The sequence below is a fragment of the Ahaetulla prasina genome, chromosome 6 (assembly GCF_028640845.1).
Source record: "Ahaetulla prasina isolate Xishuangbanna chromosome 6, ASM2864084v1, whole genome shotgun sequence".
Lineage (NCBI taxonomy): Eukaryota > Metazoa > Chordata > Lepidosauria > Squamata > Colubridae > Ahaetulla > Ahaetulla prasina.
This window is the reverse complement of record NC_080544.1, coordinates 29,262,213-29,278,857: the sequence shown is the minus strand read 5'-3', so window position 1 is coordinate 29,278,857 and position 16,645 is coordinate 29,262,213. Positions and strand designations below refer to the sequence as shown.

The window sequence follows — 16,645 nt, the reverse complement described above, 5'->3', positions numbered from 1 at the left end:
CTTTCATTTTCATTTTCAGCATAGCTTGATTAGCACAAGAAAAAAAAATCTGCTCCCAGCAATTTACCTCCTTGCAGCAAGCAGCAGAGGCCCCCGCAAAAAAAGCTGAGAGTCGGGAAGCCGATCCAATGGACAATCAACTTGTGCTAATTAGGCTGTGCTGAAGCTGAAATGGGCTGTTTGTTCTTGCTGATTGCTGCAAGGAGGTAAATTGCTGGGAGGCAGAGGCCAAAGGATGGGGGCCAGTGGGTGGGAGGGGCTACATTCGATGTATAAGACGCACTCAAATTTTCACCCCGTTTTACGGGGGAGAAAAGGTGCATCTTATAGTCCGAAAAATACGATAATTCATATATCTGAATTATTCCCATTTTAATTCTGGGTGCTTTTGTCATTGTGTGTGTGTGTGTGTGTGTATGTGTGTGTGTATTTTAAAGATTAAAATACTCTGGTGGCTCAGCAGACTAAGTCTGTCTGTTATTAACACAGCTGCTTGCAATTACTGCAAGTTCAAGTCCCACCAGGCCCAAGGTTGACTCAGCCTCCCATCCTTTATAAGGTAGGTAAAATGAGGACCCAGATTGTTGGGGGCAATAAAGTTGACTTTGTATATAATATACAAATGGATGAAGACTATTGCTTAACACAGTGTAAGCCGCCCTGAGTCTTCAGAGAAGGGCGGGATATAAATTCAAATTAAAAAAAATTGTACAAGCTCCAGACAATGCCATTAAAACAAACAAACTTATGCAAAGGCGGGTGGGGAGAGCTTTACCAGTGAAGATGATAAAAATAAAAAAGATTAATTATCACAAAATCCCTGCTATAAATGATTTAGCATCATCTTTAATCTTCCGCTCAATGGATCTACACCGAGGTTATTGTGTTCTATAATGAGCATATTGTTGATATCAAGGGCCTGCTTCCTGCTTTTACTTAGAGCAGCTTTATAGCTTCAGAATTCCATTATGAATATTCTCAGCAGCTGTAAATTTACAAAGCTCCATCGGCTTCAGTAAAGTTACGCTGATTTACCTCCGTGGAGTATCCGATCCTAGAAAAATATTCATAATTTATAATGCGGAGAGGTCTGGATTGCTCCCTTTGTTTATTAAACAGCCCTTTATAAATGTGTGGTTTTAAACATGTACTAAATGGACTGAGCAGCAGATTAGGTGCAAATGTACTGAGTCTCATGCAGTTAAATAATCGTAAGTACAGTTAGAGTGATTATTCTGAATGTACTCTGCAGTATTGCCATGTGCTCAGTTGCAAGGCTGGACTCTGAATAGTGTGGTGGCCTAGAGGTGGAGGTCTCACCTCATAATCAGGAGGCTGCGAGTTCAATCGTAGGTAGCAACAGATATTTCTCTCTCTGGGCACAAAGAGATAATACTTGCTGCGAACTCCGTATTGGCAACAGGAAGGGCATCCGGCTAGTAAACACTCAGCTCCATTCAGTTGCCCCGACTCCACCCCAATGCAAGGGATTACAGGGTCTTTAAAGGACAATTTTTTTTTTTGCAAGGCTAGACCCTTAGGAACAAGAATAAGGAAGTTGTACGCAGGAAGTGGAAACTTCTAACAGGTCATGACACAGGAAAACCCTGTTGAGAATGTACAGTGGGTCAAATAGTGCAGATTTTTTTTTAATGCACTGATATCAGCATACAATGGTTTGGCTTACATGTCAAGACAGTCTATTCAATAGCATGGAGTTTCATAGCTATTCATGGCTTTTCAAATTTTTTTATGGCTTGTTAGCGTGCTATCATTGGGTCCTGCTAATTTTAGACATCTTATAAATCTAAAATGGACTTACAGACTGATAGGCTATGTGTTCAAAGCACAATGAAGCAAATTCTCACAGCTGCATCAGTATATGCTTAATTTTACAAGAATCCACCCAAGCCTCATTCTCATTATATTGATTCCCCTCCCTGCCCTGGAAAGTGGTCCTAAAATGATACCAATAGCAACAACGGAGACTTTTTGTGCAAAGTATTAACTCTAATAATGGGCAGAATAAAAGAATCTAAGTGCTTCCCATCCCCACCCGCAGCTGAATGGAACTACTGAATGGTATATGCACATACCATCTGATTTCCTTTTGCAGAGTTTTTTTTTTAAATGTTCTAAACTGGAAAGAATCTTGGGTTGAACTATCAGATCTCTCTGTCAGATGTGAAGAAACTTGATTCAACTTGAATTTGAACAAAACCAACTGGAGGATCTGGAATATTGCTTGAGGAATAAATGGCTCAAAAAACGGTATAGCATTAGCTGAGATGGCTACATTCTTGAATACATTCTGATTAGGTATAAGGCACATTGAAAGGAATATAATGAATTTCAAAGGTAGTTGTAATTTGTTATAAAGAATCAGTCAGAGAAGGATTAAACCCCCTACAAGACTAAAACTGACCTTGGGACGATCAATGTAAGTTTAGCTGGTACAAGATATAGTCAAAGAAAGAATCATAGAAACTATCTGGAAATAATTTAGAATATAGACAATATGTGACTATTACTAGATCTATTTGATGCGTGTTTATATGTTGTGAAATCAAACGTCTTCTGGGTTTTACAGACAAATAATTCAAATATGTGATGGTTACCTTTTCGGTTAAAAACACTGAACGATCACTGTTTGAACATTCCAGCAATAGTTTTATGGTTATTATTAGGCAATAACTCTGAAGCCAACAAACGAGTCCATTTTAATGAGAATTTGTTCAGTGAATTTGGAGCCCATCCAAAAAAAAAGATGATTTGTGGGAAGAAAAAATAATTAGTACAAACGTGAGTGCAAATTTTCTGGATTTTTTTTTTGTTTTGTTTTTTTGTTTTGTCTTTTGTTTTCCTTTTACTTTAAAGCATTTCGTTCGAAGTATACAACTCATGTGCGCAATACAAAGTTTGTACGTACGGTTCTCCTTGGTGACAATAAAAAGTGGTTTTATTGTTATCATTATAATTATTATTATAAATGGGGGATAAAAATTAAAACGAAAAAGAGAGGTCACAGTTTTGTCATTGGTATGTGAAGGTTGTTCCAAGGGCCCATCCAGAGTTCCTCGTCTTCTGACTGTGCGTGATCACTCGGCAAATCCAAAGTCTCTTTGATACCTTCATTATCAACGATGGACTCTTGCTGCTCTGTGCTTTTCAATCTGCTCCCCGCTGCTTTGGTTGCTAAGTTGTCTGTGTCTAAAGCAGAGGCAGCAAAGGAAACACTACAGGGTCTGGGGTTCAGTTTATCATTAGATGTTGCCCCTGTGGGAAATGTCTTCAGTGGGATGTTCTCCTCGTGTGTTACTCCTAACTTATCGAGCTTCTTGAATTGTTTTCCCAGTCTGGCAGGAGAGGTGACCTTCAAATTGTTCGAAAGGCAACTTCGACGGGTTCTGATCACCGACCCATTTTGGGCTATGTAGATATTGCTGTTGCCATTGGCTGGGATGTTGGGGTTGCTGAGACGGTTCCTCTGGCTTTCTGGAGCGCTGTCCTCTCCAGTGGAACTGCTCTCATATTCAGGATCAAGAACCAACTTGATCCTTTTCTTCTTGGCCCACTGGAGGACAATAAAAAGAGAGGAAATAGTTAAGTATCTCTTAGTTTATTTTTGATGTGGAACATGGCTGCGTTTCTGTCTCTATTTTTTAAAAAAAACAACTAAGCGTAGAAATAAGATTTATAGAGTCCCCCTGATTAATGCATCGTATTACACTAGTTTCTCACGCAATGCTCTTTGAAATGGAAGGTAAGAGCATTTAAAACAATAACTTGTAACAATATTGGGAAAATGCGTATGAAACAATCATCCTTTTGCCCATCTTCTCCTCTCTGGTTTGTAGCATTCAGGAAGTTCGGGAAGGCCGAAAACTGGTCCATTTCCAGCCTCCAGAGGGCCTCTGAAGCCTGGGAAGGCTGTTTTCACCTTCCCAGGCTTCAGAGGGGGCGTGGCCGCTGCCGCTGCGGGATGGCGATTCCCCGGGTCTCTGGAGGGAAGCCAATATCCCAGCCATTTTGGGGGTCCTTTTTGGACCAGAACTGTCCTGGAGAGACAGTGAAGAAGGGAGGCACGGATCGGTGCGAACAGGGAAGTGGCAAATTCCCTGGAGCGCCAACATTTACCCTCCGACTCGGTGACTGGGAAGACAGCCATTAGAGCTGTCACAAGTTGGGGTGGCCACACCAAAAGAATGGAGCAGGAGAGGTGATTGAACGGAGTATTCTTATTGAAAAGTGATTTGCCAACGTATGGGCAAGAAGAAAACTTATTTAACTTTAAAAGAAGCTTGTTTTCACCCTCCAAGAGGCTCGAGGAAAGCCTCTGGAGCCCGGGAAGGGCAAAAACGCACACACCCCGCCATGGTGCAGGAGGCTGACTAGGCCACACCCACCATGGCCCTGCCCACCCAGCAACTGGGCAGAGAACCCCTTGCTAAAATGTTTGAAGCCCACCCCTGGATAGGCATAACCATAATTTGATGCACATCCTTCCGTGAAGAGATGAGAAATTATTCATAGTTCATACATGAAAACCTTATCATGAAATAATTCAACTATCAATATAAAATAAAAAACTGACAAATGTATAGGACTTAGCAACACAGGTGGTACTCATGCTAATAATAAGGTTAGTATTTTACCTTTCTTCCATTCAAAAGCTATTCAAAATATATTTAACAAGGGCTTATGAAGATTGCTTGATATTTCTCCTTATTGTATCAAATGAAAGAATAATTTTTATTCTTCAAGGAAGTGGAAGATATGGACATAAGTAGAAAAACAAAACCCTGTTCACCAAGGATCATGTATCTCATCATTTAAATTATTTTATCTAAATATGAAATTCATAAACAAGCAGCTAAAAAGTGCAATGGGAGTCTATAGTATCCTTATAATTGGCACCACCCAAAGCATCAATCTACTTCAAGATGAATTTCCACGCAAAAAAACAAAACTAGCTTAAGGAATAAAGAGATAGATTATTTGCAAACAAATTTAAAGTGAGAAAAAAATGTATAAATAGAATTGCTTTTTAAAGATATGCAGGCACTTTTAAGAAAATGCAAACCATGCATTATAGTAATGTACATATGTTTCAGTGCATAACTAATTCACATGGGTTTTCTTGACGATTGTAGTGTCAAGAGAAAACTTGCTTTGTGTGAATTAACCATCACTAGAAAGAAAGGTCAAAACAGTTCACATCACTTCAAGCATCTCTACTACTGAATAAACCAGTGAACCAGAAAGCGTTACATAGTGATTTATATGGCTTTTAATATCCTTTTAATATCCTTATTCTAAAATGCTTTGTCACAGCACTAAGAGATTTAACATTTAATTCTTCAGGCCTCTTGACCTTTTCCGATTAGAACATATAGTACTTCTGCAAAAGTATGACTATCTTCCATATTTTGGTTTGTTCTATGAGTTTTTCAGAATAACGCTTTCTCATTGGTAAAGAGTGCACAGCAAATTAAAAACAAACCCACTTCACTGCAAACTTTCTAACTATAGTCTCACTTTTCTTTTAAAAGGATGTCGAGTCACTGGGCATGTCTGATTCTGTAGTATCAGGGACATCTTTGGTGTCATGGTCTGACTCGCTTAAATATTCTTCAGCGCCCCTTTTCTTTATAGTTTCACTTTTCATGCCTTCTTTGGAAACTCTCGCTGATGTTGGTTTCTTCATAGTGCTTTTCTTCTTTTCAGTAGTATCTCCATCAGTCTCTTCTTCACTGCTCCCTGTTTGTTGGCTGGAGGTAATGTTTTCACTGTGCGACGTGGCTTCATGGTCACTTGATTCCTCCTGCTCCTGCTCCTCTTCTTCTTCCTCTTCTCCTTCTCCTTCTCCCTCTTCCTCTCCATCTCGTCCTTCTTCCTCTTCTTCTTCTCCCTCTTCTCTTTCTTCCTCCTCTTCTTCCTCTTCTTCTTCTCCCTCTTTTCCTTCTTCCTCTTCTTCTTCCTCCTCCTCTTCTCTTTTTTCCTCCTCTTCTTCCTCATTTTCTTCTCCCTCTTCTCCTTCTTCCTCTCCCTCTTCTTCTTCTTCCTCCTCCTCCTCTCCTTTTTCTTGCTCCTCTTCTACAATGGAAGGTGATTCTTCTGTCTCTTCAGATATTTCAGTTATCGCATCATTTAATCCACTTTCAGCTGTGGATTTGAAACTGGACCCAGAAGTCTTGTCCTTTCTCGACCTTGGAGTAACTTCACTGCTGATGGAACTTTGCATCAGTGATGAGATGTTTGATTCTGTATCGTCTTCTACAATGTCAGAAACTTTGTTCTGAGAATTGATTGTTCCACCTTCTGAGTCGCTGCTTGAGGTGGAGCCAGGTGAATCTGAATGTTCTTCATCGGAGTCCACTGTGCTTTCAGTAGCTTCATCTTGGTCTAATGTAACTTTCAAATAATCTTTATCTGATTGAGATGTTGAAGAACTACTCTCTGAGGATGTGGAGGAGGAGGAGGAGGATGTGGAGGAGGAAGTTGACTTAGTAGATGATGTTGTCAGAGAAGATGATGTTGTCTTAGAAGAAGATGTTGTTTTAGAAGACGATGTTGTTTTAGAAGAAGACGTTGTTTTAGAAGAAGATGTTGTCTTAGAAGATGATGTTATTTCTTTCCTTTTTCCATAATCACTAACTTCAGATTCACTTTCTGCTGTGACACTAATTGAGATTCCCGACTTAGATTCGGATTCACTTACTTCCTCAGAGGTACCGTGTTCCCGACCTTTCTTCAAAATACTAGCACGTTTAAATTTACGGCCAGCTTCACCTTCTGATTTCTGGAAATAGCTTCCCTTAATAGCTTTTCTGTCTTCTCCATCCGCTTGCTGTGCTGCCATCAGCTTGACATAATCTGAATCTTTACCTCCTCCTTTTTGTAGCATCATTGGAAAGATCTTGGCTTTTTTCCATGGGGATGGTGCTGCTTCAGTTGTTGCTGGTCTGTGAGCACTGACTGCTATTCGGCCCAGCTGCATCACTGCTCTTAGTTTCCTTTTTTTCTGGACTGGACTTTCTCTTACGGTCTTCTCTTTACCTGTACTACTAATAGCTAATCGAGAACCTGGTTTCTGGATTACAGCTCTTCCAACTTGACTTGTTCCCTGTTAATTACATAAATGAAATTTATATATAACTTTAGCACAATTTTGGAAAACTTTCTGGAATGAAACTTGGTACCATAGAATACACAGATGTGGGGAAAAAACGGAGTAACTAATACCTAGAACTTATCTAGAATCAAAACAAACAGGTGGATCCTAATTTTTATAGCATCTTGGGAAACTTGAGTGTCTATGTACCACTTTTTAAAATCCTGAGTGATAATTAACATTTGACTCAATAAACATGATGATTTTTTTCTTTTAAAAAGTCCTGAATATCTGTGTATTCAAGGAATATTGGCAATAACTATTTTCCTAAAAGAAACTCTAGCTTTGGGGCATTTTGTGTTAAACTTTACATGTTACACAAAATGTTGGGGATTAGCAGAGTTCACTCCCTTTTAATTTTATAATCTCATATATCAACCTGATATTTTGCGAAAGATTTTAGATAGCCATTTGTTAGCTGGTGGTTTTTTTTTTTATTATAAACAGTTTTTTATTATTAACTTGGACCACTAGAGGGTACTACAGTTCTGAACAAGAATAGAAGATGTCAAAACCATATTTTTTTTAAAAAAATAAAGTCTGGTCTTAGGCCTATATATAACTATGAATGTGGTGTGGCTGTTTAGCAGAACAAAAATGTAATCTATGCTACTTTTCATGAGTTATTGGCTGTTGTATATTAACCGTACCAATACTAAACACCTTGAAGACTGTAAGGAAGGAAGAGTTGATGATATGGCACAAAGTTCAGGGACAGAGAAAATCTATTTATTTATTTACAAGTAGCCATCATATTTATTAAGATGCACTTCAGTCATACTCTATCTGCAACTAGGTCTCCCTAATGCTCAGAGGAGAAGAATGTAGATGGCCTCCAAGGTAACTCTGCTACTCCATGTTCTATGAATGCTACTACAGAAATAATAAATTTAATTCTTAGCTTAAAGATAATATCAGTTGATTATTATTCCAAAGGCAGAAATAATGATAGGTTATCCACTTCAGAAATATCAAATGAACTGATGATTTCAAGGATCGGTTGATTAAAATTCCTGTAGTCACTTTATAGTCTTTTAAACCCTAAATAATCCACCTGTATATACTTCAATTTATTGACTATTTATGCTGCACTTTAATTCTGACTTCAGGAATGCAGTAGTTTTAGGTCCTTATTTATGAATATATATTGACTGTGAATTTCTAATTTTTTTCCCAACATTTTTTTAATTGGCAAAAATCCAAACACCGATAGTGATATGGATCCAAAGATAAATGAATGGAAGGAGAAGGGGTTTTTTTTTTTTTTTTGAGAAGGCTGTCCCTTCAGTTGTACTTTTGCATTTTTCAATTGTGCATTTGAGGATGGACTAGATGACCTCCAAGGTCCCCTTCTAACTCTGTTACTGTTACTGACTTTGTCTTGTCCCAGAAAAGATTTTCTGGACGACGAAGAAGACAAGAACTTTATTTATGAAGATGGGATGAGGTCAGTATGGGAGGGTAGCTGTTATGGAAAAGCCAAAATCAAGCAAAATCAAAATCAAATTAAATTAGGCAGAAATCTGTCTGATTTTAGAAAATTTCTACCAGCACTATGGTCTCTTTCTAGAGATATGCAAGCAAGAAACGCTGAACCTCTCTTCTCTGAATGTCTTGCCATTGGCTTCTTTTAGAATTCTTTTAGAAGGTTTTTGAATACAAAACCAGATAACCTATTGCACACAGAATATTAGAGCTTCTGCATACCAGAACAATGAATTCAAGTGAATTTTGGAATAGTACCAAAGCCTACCTCTGCTTCTGTAGAAGTCCCCTGTGGACTATAATAATATCCACCGTCACTCTCCACAACCATTTCTCCATATTCATCATACATTCCAGAAGGAGACAACAGGCGCCGCCGACTTCCGTATTGAGGCAATTCGTACCTGGTGGAAAAACCAGGTACAGACAACTTCCATGTTTTTATACCATTCGATTACTGCTCCAATATAGGTGTACATTTTACTTATTCCATTATTTTCAGTTGCTCCATCCCTTGCCCAATGAAAAACCCAATTGCTTCTAGACTTAACCTTGAGAGATGCGTCCATATTCTACCTTCCCAGATATAAATAAAACCTCTCAAAAGTAATAAAAAGTAATAATTGTAAGTGTAAAAAGAGGCGTGATTAGTAAGAAATACTATAACATCCTGTTTCCTGAGGAACAGTAATAATTGTAAGTGCAAAAGAAGGAGTGATTAGTATGAAATATTATAACATCCCGTTTCCTGAGAAACAGAATATCATTAATTCTAGTTTATGACACAGCTATTTGACCAAAATGCATTAGATATTCCAATTTTATTAAAATAAAATATGGTCAGATTTGTGTCTATAATATTACTTTTACTGCAATGGGATGGGAATATTTCCTAGATAACATATCAACACACAAAAACTGCATATTCCGGTTGGAACAGATTCTTTAGAATTTTAAGTTATTTTTCAGGTGACCATACTTTGCTTTAGGTCCTATGATGTAGAGATACCATCTTTAGACCATCTTTAGGAGCGGTAATGGAACAGTGGTTAGAATCTAGTATTGCAGGCTAACTCTGCCCAAAGTCTAGAGTTCAATCCTGACCTGCTCAAGGTTGACTTAGCCATCCATCCTTCTGAGGTCAGTAAAATGAGGACCCAGATGGTTGTGGGCAATATGCTGATACTGTAAGCCACTCAGAGAGGGCTGTAATGTGCTGCAGAGTTGTATATAAGTCTAAGTTCTATTGTTTTCCTAAGATAAAATGTATATGCATTATGTCATACTGCATCTAATAAAGAATTCCTTTGTTGCTTATTTGATTTACCACCTGAAGACCTCTTATGCAATTAAATCCAAAAATGTAACAATTATCCACAAACCTTCCAATCTAGTTGCCTACCTACTCATTGATGCTAGCCCAGGGGTCTCCAACCTTGGTCCCTTTAAGACTTGTGGACTTCAACTCCCAGAGTTCCTCAGCCAGCTTTGCTGGCTGAATGATTCTGGGAGTTGAAGTCAACAAGTCTTAAAGGGACCAAGGTTGGAGACCCCTGTGATAGCCGATGATTGTAATAAACTTTAATCTATCTGGGTTCATTCTTGAACATTGTTGAAAAGTGAATATAATCAGAGTCAAGTGCTTTTTAACATAATGGATTTTGACAAGCAATTGATATTAATAATAGGTAAATCTTTCCCAACGTGAGGTCTCCAGATATACCATGTATTATAGGAATGGCATTTCAATTACGTCTCATGATTGAGATACCCTACTAAAGAGGCCTGTTGTTTAAATTAACTAATGCTTAATACCTTGAGCACAGTCTTCAGATTCCAGCTATGATATGCTTTCAATAAATAATAACAGTAGACATTTATAATCTATGAAGTCACACTAAAAATAATAAAAAATGAGTCATACCCATGTTCAAAGCTGTAGTAATCTTGCCCATAATAATCTTGTCCAGGATCGATACCTGATTCCATTGAAAGTTCCTGCAAACAGAGGAATACACAGATCCATATGTTACTAAATCTAAGCAGCCTTGAGCACAATATGTTTTTATTTTATTGCTATATATTTAGTTAAATTGTTTCTTTAAAAATATTGTTCAAAATTCAATAAGAATTCAACTCACAGGATGTGACAGCTATTGAACAAACTAGTTGTAAGAAATATTAAATAATTATAGTAGAATTTTTATAGTTTCAACTATAAGTTCATTATATGATCTATTCCAGTGATGGCGAATCTTTTTGGCGCTAAGTGCCAAAAAGGGAGCGTATGCATATGCGCAAAGCACCAGGTGCCAAAAAGGGAGCACTTTGCTTGCATACGCGCGCTACGAGCCACAATCAGGAAGAATCTGCCTAGGGGGCATGCGCATGCTGGATGAGGTACTTCCAGTTTCCGGCGCACATCAGCTGGCCGGCATGTGTACTCATGCAGGAAAATGAAAGACCAGCTCTTCTTCTGGAATGCTGCATGCAAAAGGCCAGCTAATCTGCGTGCGCGTGCCAGAAACCCAGAAGAGGAATGGGTGACGCCGCACATGCCAGGCAACATGGCTAAGCATGCCACTTTGGGCACACATGCCATAGGTTCGCCATCATGGATCTATTCCCTTCTAACCTATTGACAATTCTGTAAAAAAAAAAATATCTAAAAGTGCCTCTCATTCATGGTGAAATGTTTGTTCCGGCTTAACAACAGCAGATAATGAGGCTGCATATAATGACGCTCTAAAAAAGAACTTCACACATTTGAAACAATCCATGTGTATGCATGAAATACACACACACAAAAAAACGTACCATATATCATGGATACATGAAATATGTTACCATGGATACCCAGATCTACTATATATATATATATTTATATAACTATGCATACAATAAACTGGGGATACGGAGACTGGATAATAAGGGGTTCTTGGATTTGAAGGTTTTTATAATATCGAGTATCTGTAATTTAAATCTTTCCGTGTTTATGTGTAAGCATTTTCACAATCTCTTCAGGAAAATGTCATAAATTGGTTTGCTGAAGAGAACAAAGGGCTTTTATTTCTCCCAATAATATCCTCCCTTCTTCCCCCCTCCGTGCAAATATGATATACAAGCTTCCCCCTTCTGATCTAAGGGAACACTTGTCAATGAAGTCCATTTCAAAATTCTCAGGTCTGTTTAGGGCAACTGCCTGACTATATGAGCTGTCAGCCAGAGGAACGGATTGTCTACATGAAGTTATAAATTCTTTCCTGCAGCTCTTGAAAATAAACAAACAAAAAGGATGGATTGTCATCTGTCAGAGAAATTCTAATCGATCTGCTGTCAGCCCCTCTCAGTAGACTGAATAAGCAAATCATTTCCAAGGGAAGCTTGGAAATACTTTTATTGAAATTGACTATAATCACAGAATCTTGCAACTATGATTGTGCTATACTACAGGGGTCCCCAACATCTGGCCCATGGCCCACTACCGAGCTGAGGCCTTTTGGAATCAGGCCGCGCAGGCGGCTGACTGATGTACACCAAGGATGGGTTTCAAAAATTTTAGCAAGGGGTTCTCTGCTTGGTTGCTGGGTGGGCATAAGCATCGTGGGTGTGGCCTAGTTAGCCTTCTACAACATGGTGGGGGGTGTTTTTTGCCCTCCCCAGGCTCCAGAGGCTTTTTTCGAGCCTCCCGGAGGGTGAAAACAGCCTCCCCAGGCTCCGGAGGCCCTCTGGAAGTCAGAAATGGGCCCGTTTCTGGCCTTCCCCAATTTCCAGTAGGCCTGTTTTTCACCCTCCCTGAGCCTCTGCATGCGCCCTGCACTTACCTGCATCCAAAACATGCTGCATGGAGACTCCTGGGTGGGGAGGGGTGGGTGAGTGGGGCCGGCCAGGAATGGCATTTGGGGGTTCTCCAAACTGCACAGAATCTTAGCTAGTGGTTCTACCGAACCCCTCCGAACCCACAGCAGCCCATCCCGGTGCACACACAAACGTGCACAGCATGCATGCACCCATTCCCCTCTCCCCCTCCCCACTTGCTGGGCCAAGGTTGGAGACTGCTAATATACTGTGTCCTCTCCTGCTAGAGTGAATCGGAGATGGATTTTCAATATTTCGATTTTTTTTTAAAAAAAAATGTTTCTGCCAACTTTGCCTACATAATGATGTCTACATTTAATGGCCCAGGTTATCTTTCTTATCTCCGACCTGCACTGAACAGTGATTATAATTCAAGACTTAAAGGCTGCACCTAAATATAGGATTCTAAAATAAGTGGAACCCAGGGCTCAAAATGTTTATGGTCAAAAAAATCAAGATAGAAGCTTTGATGTCGCAGGTGGAGCTCTAATCATGGCCAAAATTTGATTATTATTTTTTAAAAAACCCTATCCTTTGAACCTGCCTGGTGGCACATATTGGCTTTGATACATTGGCTTGGGTTTCAATATGGTCATTTTCCTTTCCCTCCTGCTGGAATAGATATCAAATATGATCTGTGAATTATGTCATGGACTTATAATTATCTCTTTTGCAAAGATGTAATTGGTTTGAAACTTACATTGGACTTACAAATGAACTAAGGACAAACCTCTTCCACAGAAGTTACAGAAATGTATTAACTCGAAAAGGCCTGAAATAAGTTGGCTGAACTACAAGGCATCAAATATCATTGCATCTTAACAATTATATCATGCATTAGTTTCCTTTTCCTTCCCTGAGAAAGAAAATACGTTCCACAATGTTTGTCAGAATCTAGAACTTAAGACAAATGCTTGGAGAATTCTAGAATAAGGACGAAAACGGTACCTCAGGTCTGAGAAGAGAAGGTCTCAGCAATTGCTGTTGCTGACAAGGAAAATACATACATATATATATAAATATAAATAAATTTGATTTAATGGAAAAGGAAAATAAATAGTTGCAGAGTAATTTTTATATCATTAGAACAATAGTATACTTTTATAGGGGTACAACAGAGCTACCGTTTGGTTTCAGGACCAAAGTGATTTTCTTTCAAGGCTAAAGGGCTAAAACACCTCAGATTCAGAAAATGAACATGCTTGACTGTTAAACTTCCTTTTGGGGCCCTGTTGTAAATTCCATTAGCAAGGCTCCTATTAGCTGCAAACAGTTTGCCGTATAAACTGTCTCAGTTCTGTCACCCAACAACTATTTGAGAAGGTCTCTTATTAATAAGGTCATTACTCCATTTGCATCTATTTTCACACTTTTCAGCATTCAGCTATATTTTATATTCAGTACAGAAAATATTCTGTGATGATTCTGTTAGGTCTTTCAAGGCAACTTGTATCATTTTCTTCCTCCCCCCCCCCCAGTTTGTAATGTCAAGTTCTGTATTCAGCCTGAAATTTGATTCCTATTTATCAAATATACATTTTACAATTTTACAGAGCAGTCTTGTTAATTGGACTTTTGATTTCAAAATGCACGCAGCAGGTGCAGGCTTCAATTAATAAGTGAAGCAAACTCTGTGTTTGCCTTAGTACGGTTTATGGGTCTAAGTACAAAATTGCAATTATGAAATAACATAGCATGGCTGTCAAAGCTGGCCAATAAATTATACAATTTATGACATAAGAATAGGCAGAGGGTATCAGGAATCCGGAAAAGGCACATTTTTAGAAATAATATCTTTGTTTATTTGTGGGTAGCAAAAAAATTTTTGCAGTCTTTCTGAAAGCATTTAACTCATAATTATTCATTTGTTATAGTAAATAATGTCTTTTAATCACTTGAAAAGTTTGGCATGTAGGCAGCAAACAGAAAAGAAAAAGGAGCTAGAGGTGTTACATCTAAAAGTTCAGGAAGACTTATACACATCCATAATTCTCACTGATAACATTTAATTCAGTGGATTAAATTCTTCAGGCTATGCTGAAGGAAACAGCTATAAATTATAACTTTCTACTAAAATAAATGTAGGGAATGTACATCTTACCTCTTGCTGTGCATATCCACGTCTGAATTACAAATTTAAAAAGAAAAGAAAAACATGACATTAATTCAATTACTTGTATTACACTTGTGAATGTAAATATATGTTCCAAAAAAAGGTCAAAAATAATACATAGGAACCTTGTGAGTAAATCCATTGGAAATAATGAGAAAGAAGGGAATTGATTATTATGGCAACAATAAATACACAGATCATAAATGTATCTAGCATAGGAGTATTATGAATTTGAATAGTGGCATAAAAATACATTGAATTTGAATTGCTAAAGACGTTTCATCTGATATTGACTATATCTTAATCTTTGGTGCCTTGAAAGAAATTATTTTTTCATCTCTCCTTCATCATTTTCCTTTCCGGAAGGAAGGAAAAATGGAAAAATCCACTACAGGAAAAATTGAGTTTCTATTTGTGTCATGGATTTTCCATAATTTATATCTCATTCCCATCTCCTTGCTTCTGCTATCCTGAAATCATTTCAGAAAACTGGGCAACTCCTGTTACACAAGGACTTGCCTCATATCTGGAAAAGGATTGATAAAGGTAAAGGTTCCCCTCGCAAATATGTGCTAGTCGTTCCTGACTCTAGGGGGTGGTGCTACTCTTCATTTCAAAGCCGAAGAGCCAGCGCTGTCCGAAGACCTCTCGGTGGTCATGTGGCCGGCATGACTAAATGCCAAAGGCACACAGAACGCTGTTACCTTCCCACCAAAGGTGGTCCCTATTTTTCTACTTGCATTTTTTACGTACTTTTGAACTGCTAGGTTGGCAGGAGCTGAGACAATGGGAGCTCACCCCATTACGCGACACTAGGGATTCGAACCGCTGAACTGCCGACCTTTTGATTGACAAACTCAGCATCTTAGCCACTGAGTCACCATGTCCCCGGTCCAATTGTGACCAGTTCAGTATATATGGTATATCTGAAAGCTCTAGGGGGCACATTTAATTTTCAACTGAGCAATGATGATGATAACCACTTATATTTAAGTGTGTTGAAGGACGTAACCTTTCAATTATGGCTGCTGCATTAAACAGAATAACAGAGTTGGAAGGGAGCTTGGAGGTCTTCTACTCCAACCCCTTGCTCAAGCAGGAGACCTTGTACCATTTCAGACAAATGGCTGTCCAGTGTCTTCTTAAAAACCTCCAGTGATGGAGCACCCAAAACTTCTGAAGGAAAGCCATTCCACTAATTGTTCTAACTGTTCAGGAAATTTCTCCTTAGTTCTAGATTGGTTCTCTCCTGGACTGCTTTTTATACTGTCCTTCAGGTGCTTTGGAGAATAGGTTGAGCCCCTGTACTTTGTGCCATCCCTTTAGATATTGGAACACCGCTATCATGTCACCCCTCGTCCTTCTTAGTCCATTAAATTAGACTTGTAGGTTTGCAGGACAGTGTAGGATCCATGTACATTATAAATGCTTCATGAGCCTAATTGATTGTTGTAAAGAAAAGGAAAATCAATGTCTCTCGGGAGTTTATCGAGCTGAAGTCTCAAAACTGATTCCCAATGCTACTAAAATCAGCGGAATCACGCATGCAATCTGGTTCCTGCGTAGTATGTACAGGATTGCCAATTTAGGCTTCTTGTTATGCATTTACAGACTACTGATTTTCATGAGATATGAACCTCCTCCTCCAGATAGGGCGTTTTCTGTTTAATTTGGATCTTTTTGCTTTATTGAGCCATACAGCAGATTTGTTTGAGAAGAATAAACACTTAAAACTGTACTAAGTTCAAGCTAGGGGAGAGACAGCAGATGAGAGAAACCATTTAATCATACCTGAGGGAAAAATAAAGAACAATCTGGAGGAGCACATTTAATTTTTAATATTACCATCTGTAAAGCTTTTCAATTAGCATTCCTCCTATGTAGAGGATTATTAGAGGTGAATTGTTGCTGTAGGCCATCTGATAGATAAATAATGAACGCTTAAAATGAAGATGATCAATGACATTTCAAAGTCTACCGCAGCCATAGCGAAACTCACAGCTCCCCCGCCCCCA

At 38.6% G+C, this 16,645-nt stretch overlaps 1 protein-coding gene across 1 annotated transcript in view; it reads right to left on the bottom strand.

Moving 5' to 3' along the window:
• Positions 1-3,022: 3,022 nt before the first annotated feature.
• PCDH15 (protocadherin related 15) overlaps positions 3,023-16,645 on the bottom strand; it is a 474,186-nt gene continuing 460,563 nt past the window's right edge. The window contains exons 33-37 of the mRNA XM_058188831.1: positions 14,619-14,640; positions 13,466-13,504; positions 10,584-10,657; positions 8,928-9,063; positions 3,023-3,574 (exon numbers count right to left, since the gene is read on the bottom strand). Of these exons, the coding sequence (XP_058044814.1) occupies positions 3,023-3,574; positions 8,928-9,063; positions 10,584-10,657; positions 13,466-13,504; positions 14,619-14,640 (823 nt within the window). The remainder of the gene's footprint in view (positions 3,575-8,927; positions 9,064-10,583; positions 10,658-13,465; positions 13,505-14,618; positions 14,641-16,645) is intronic.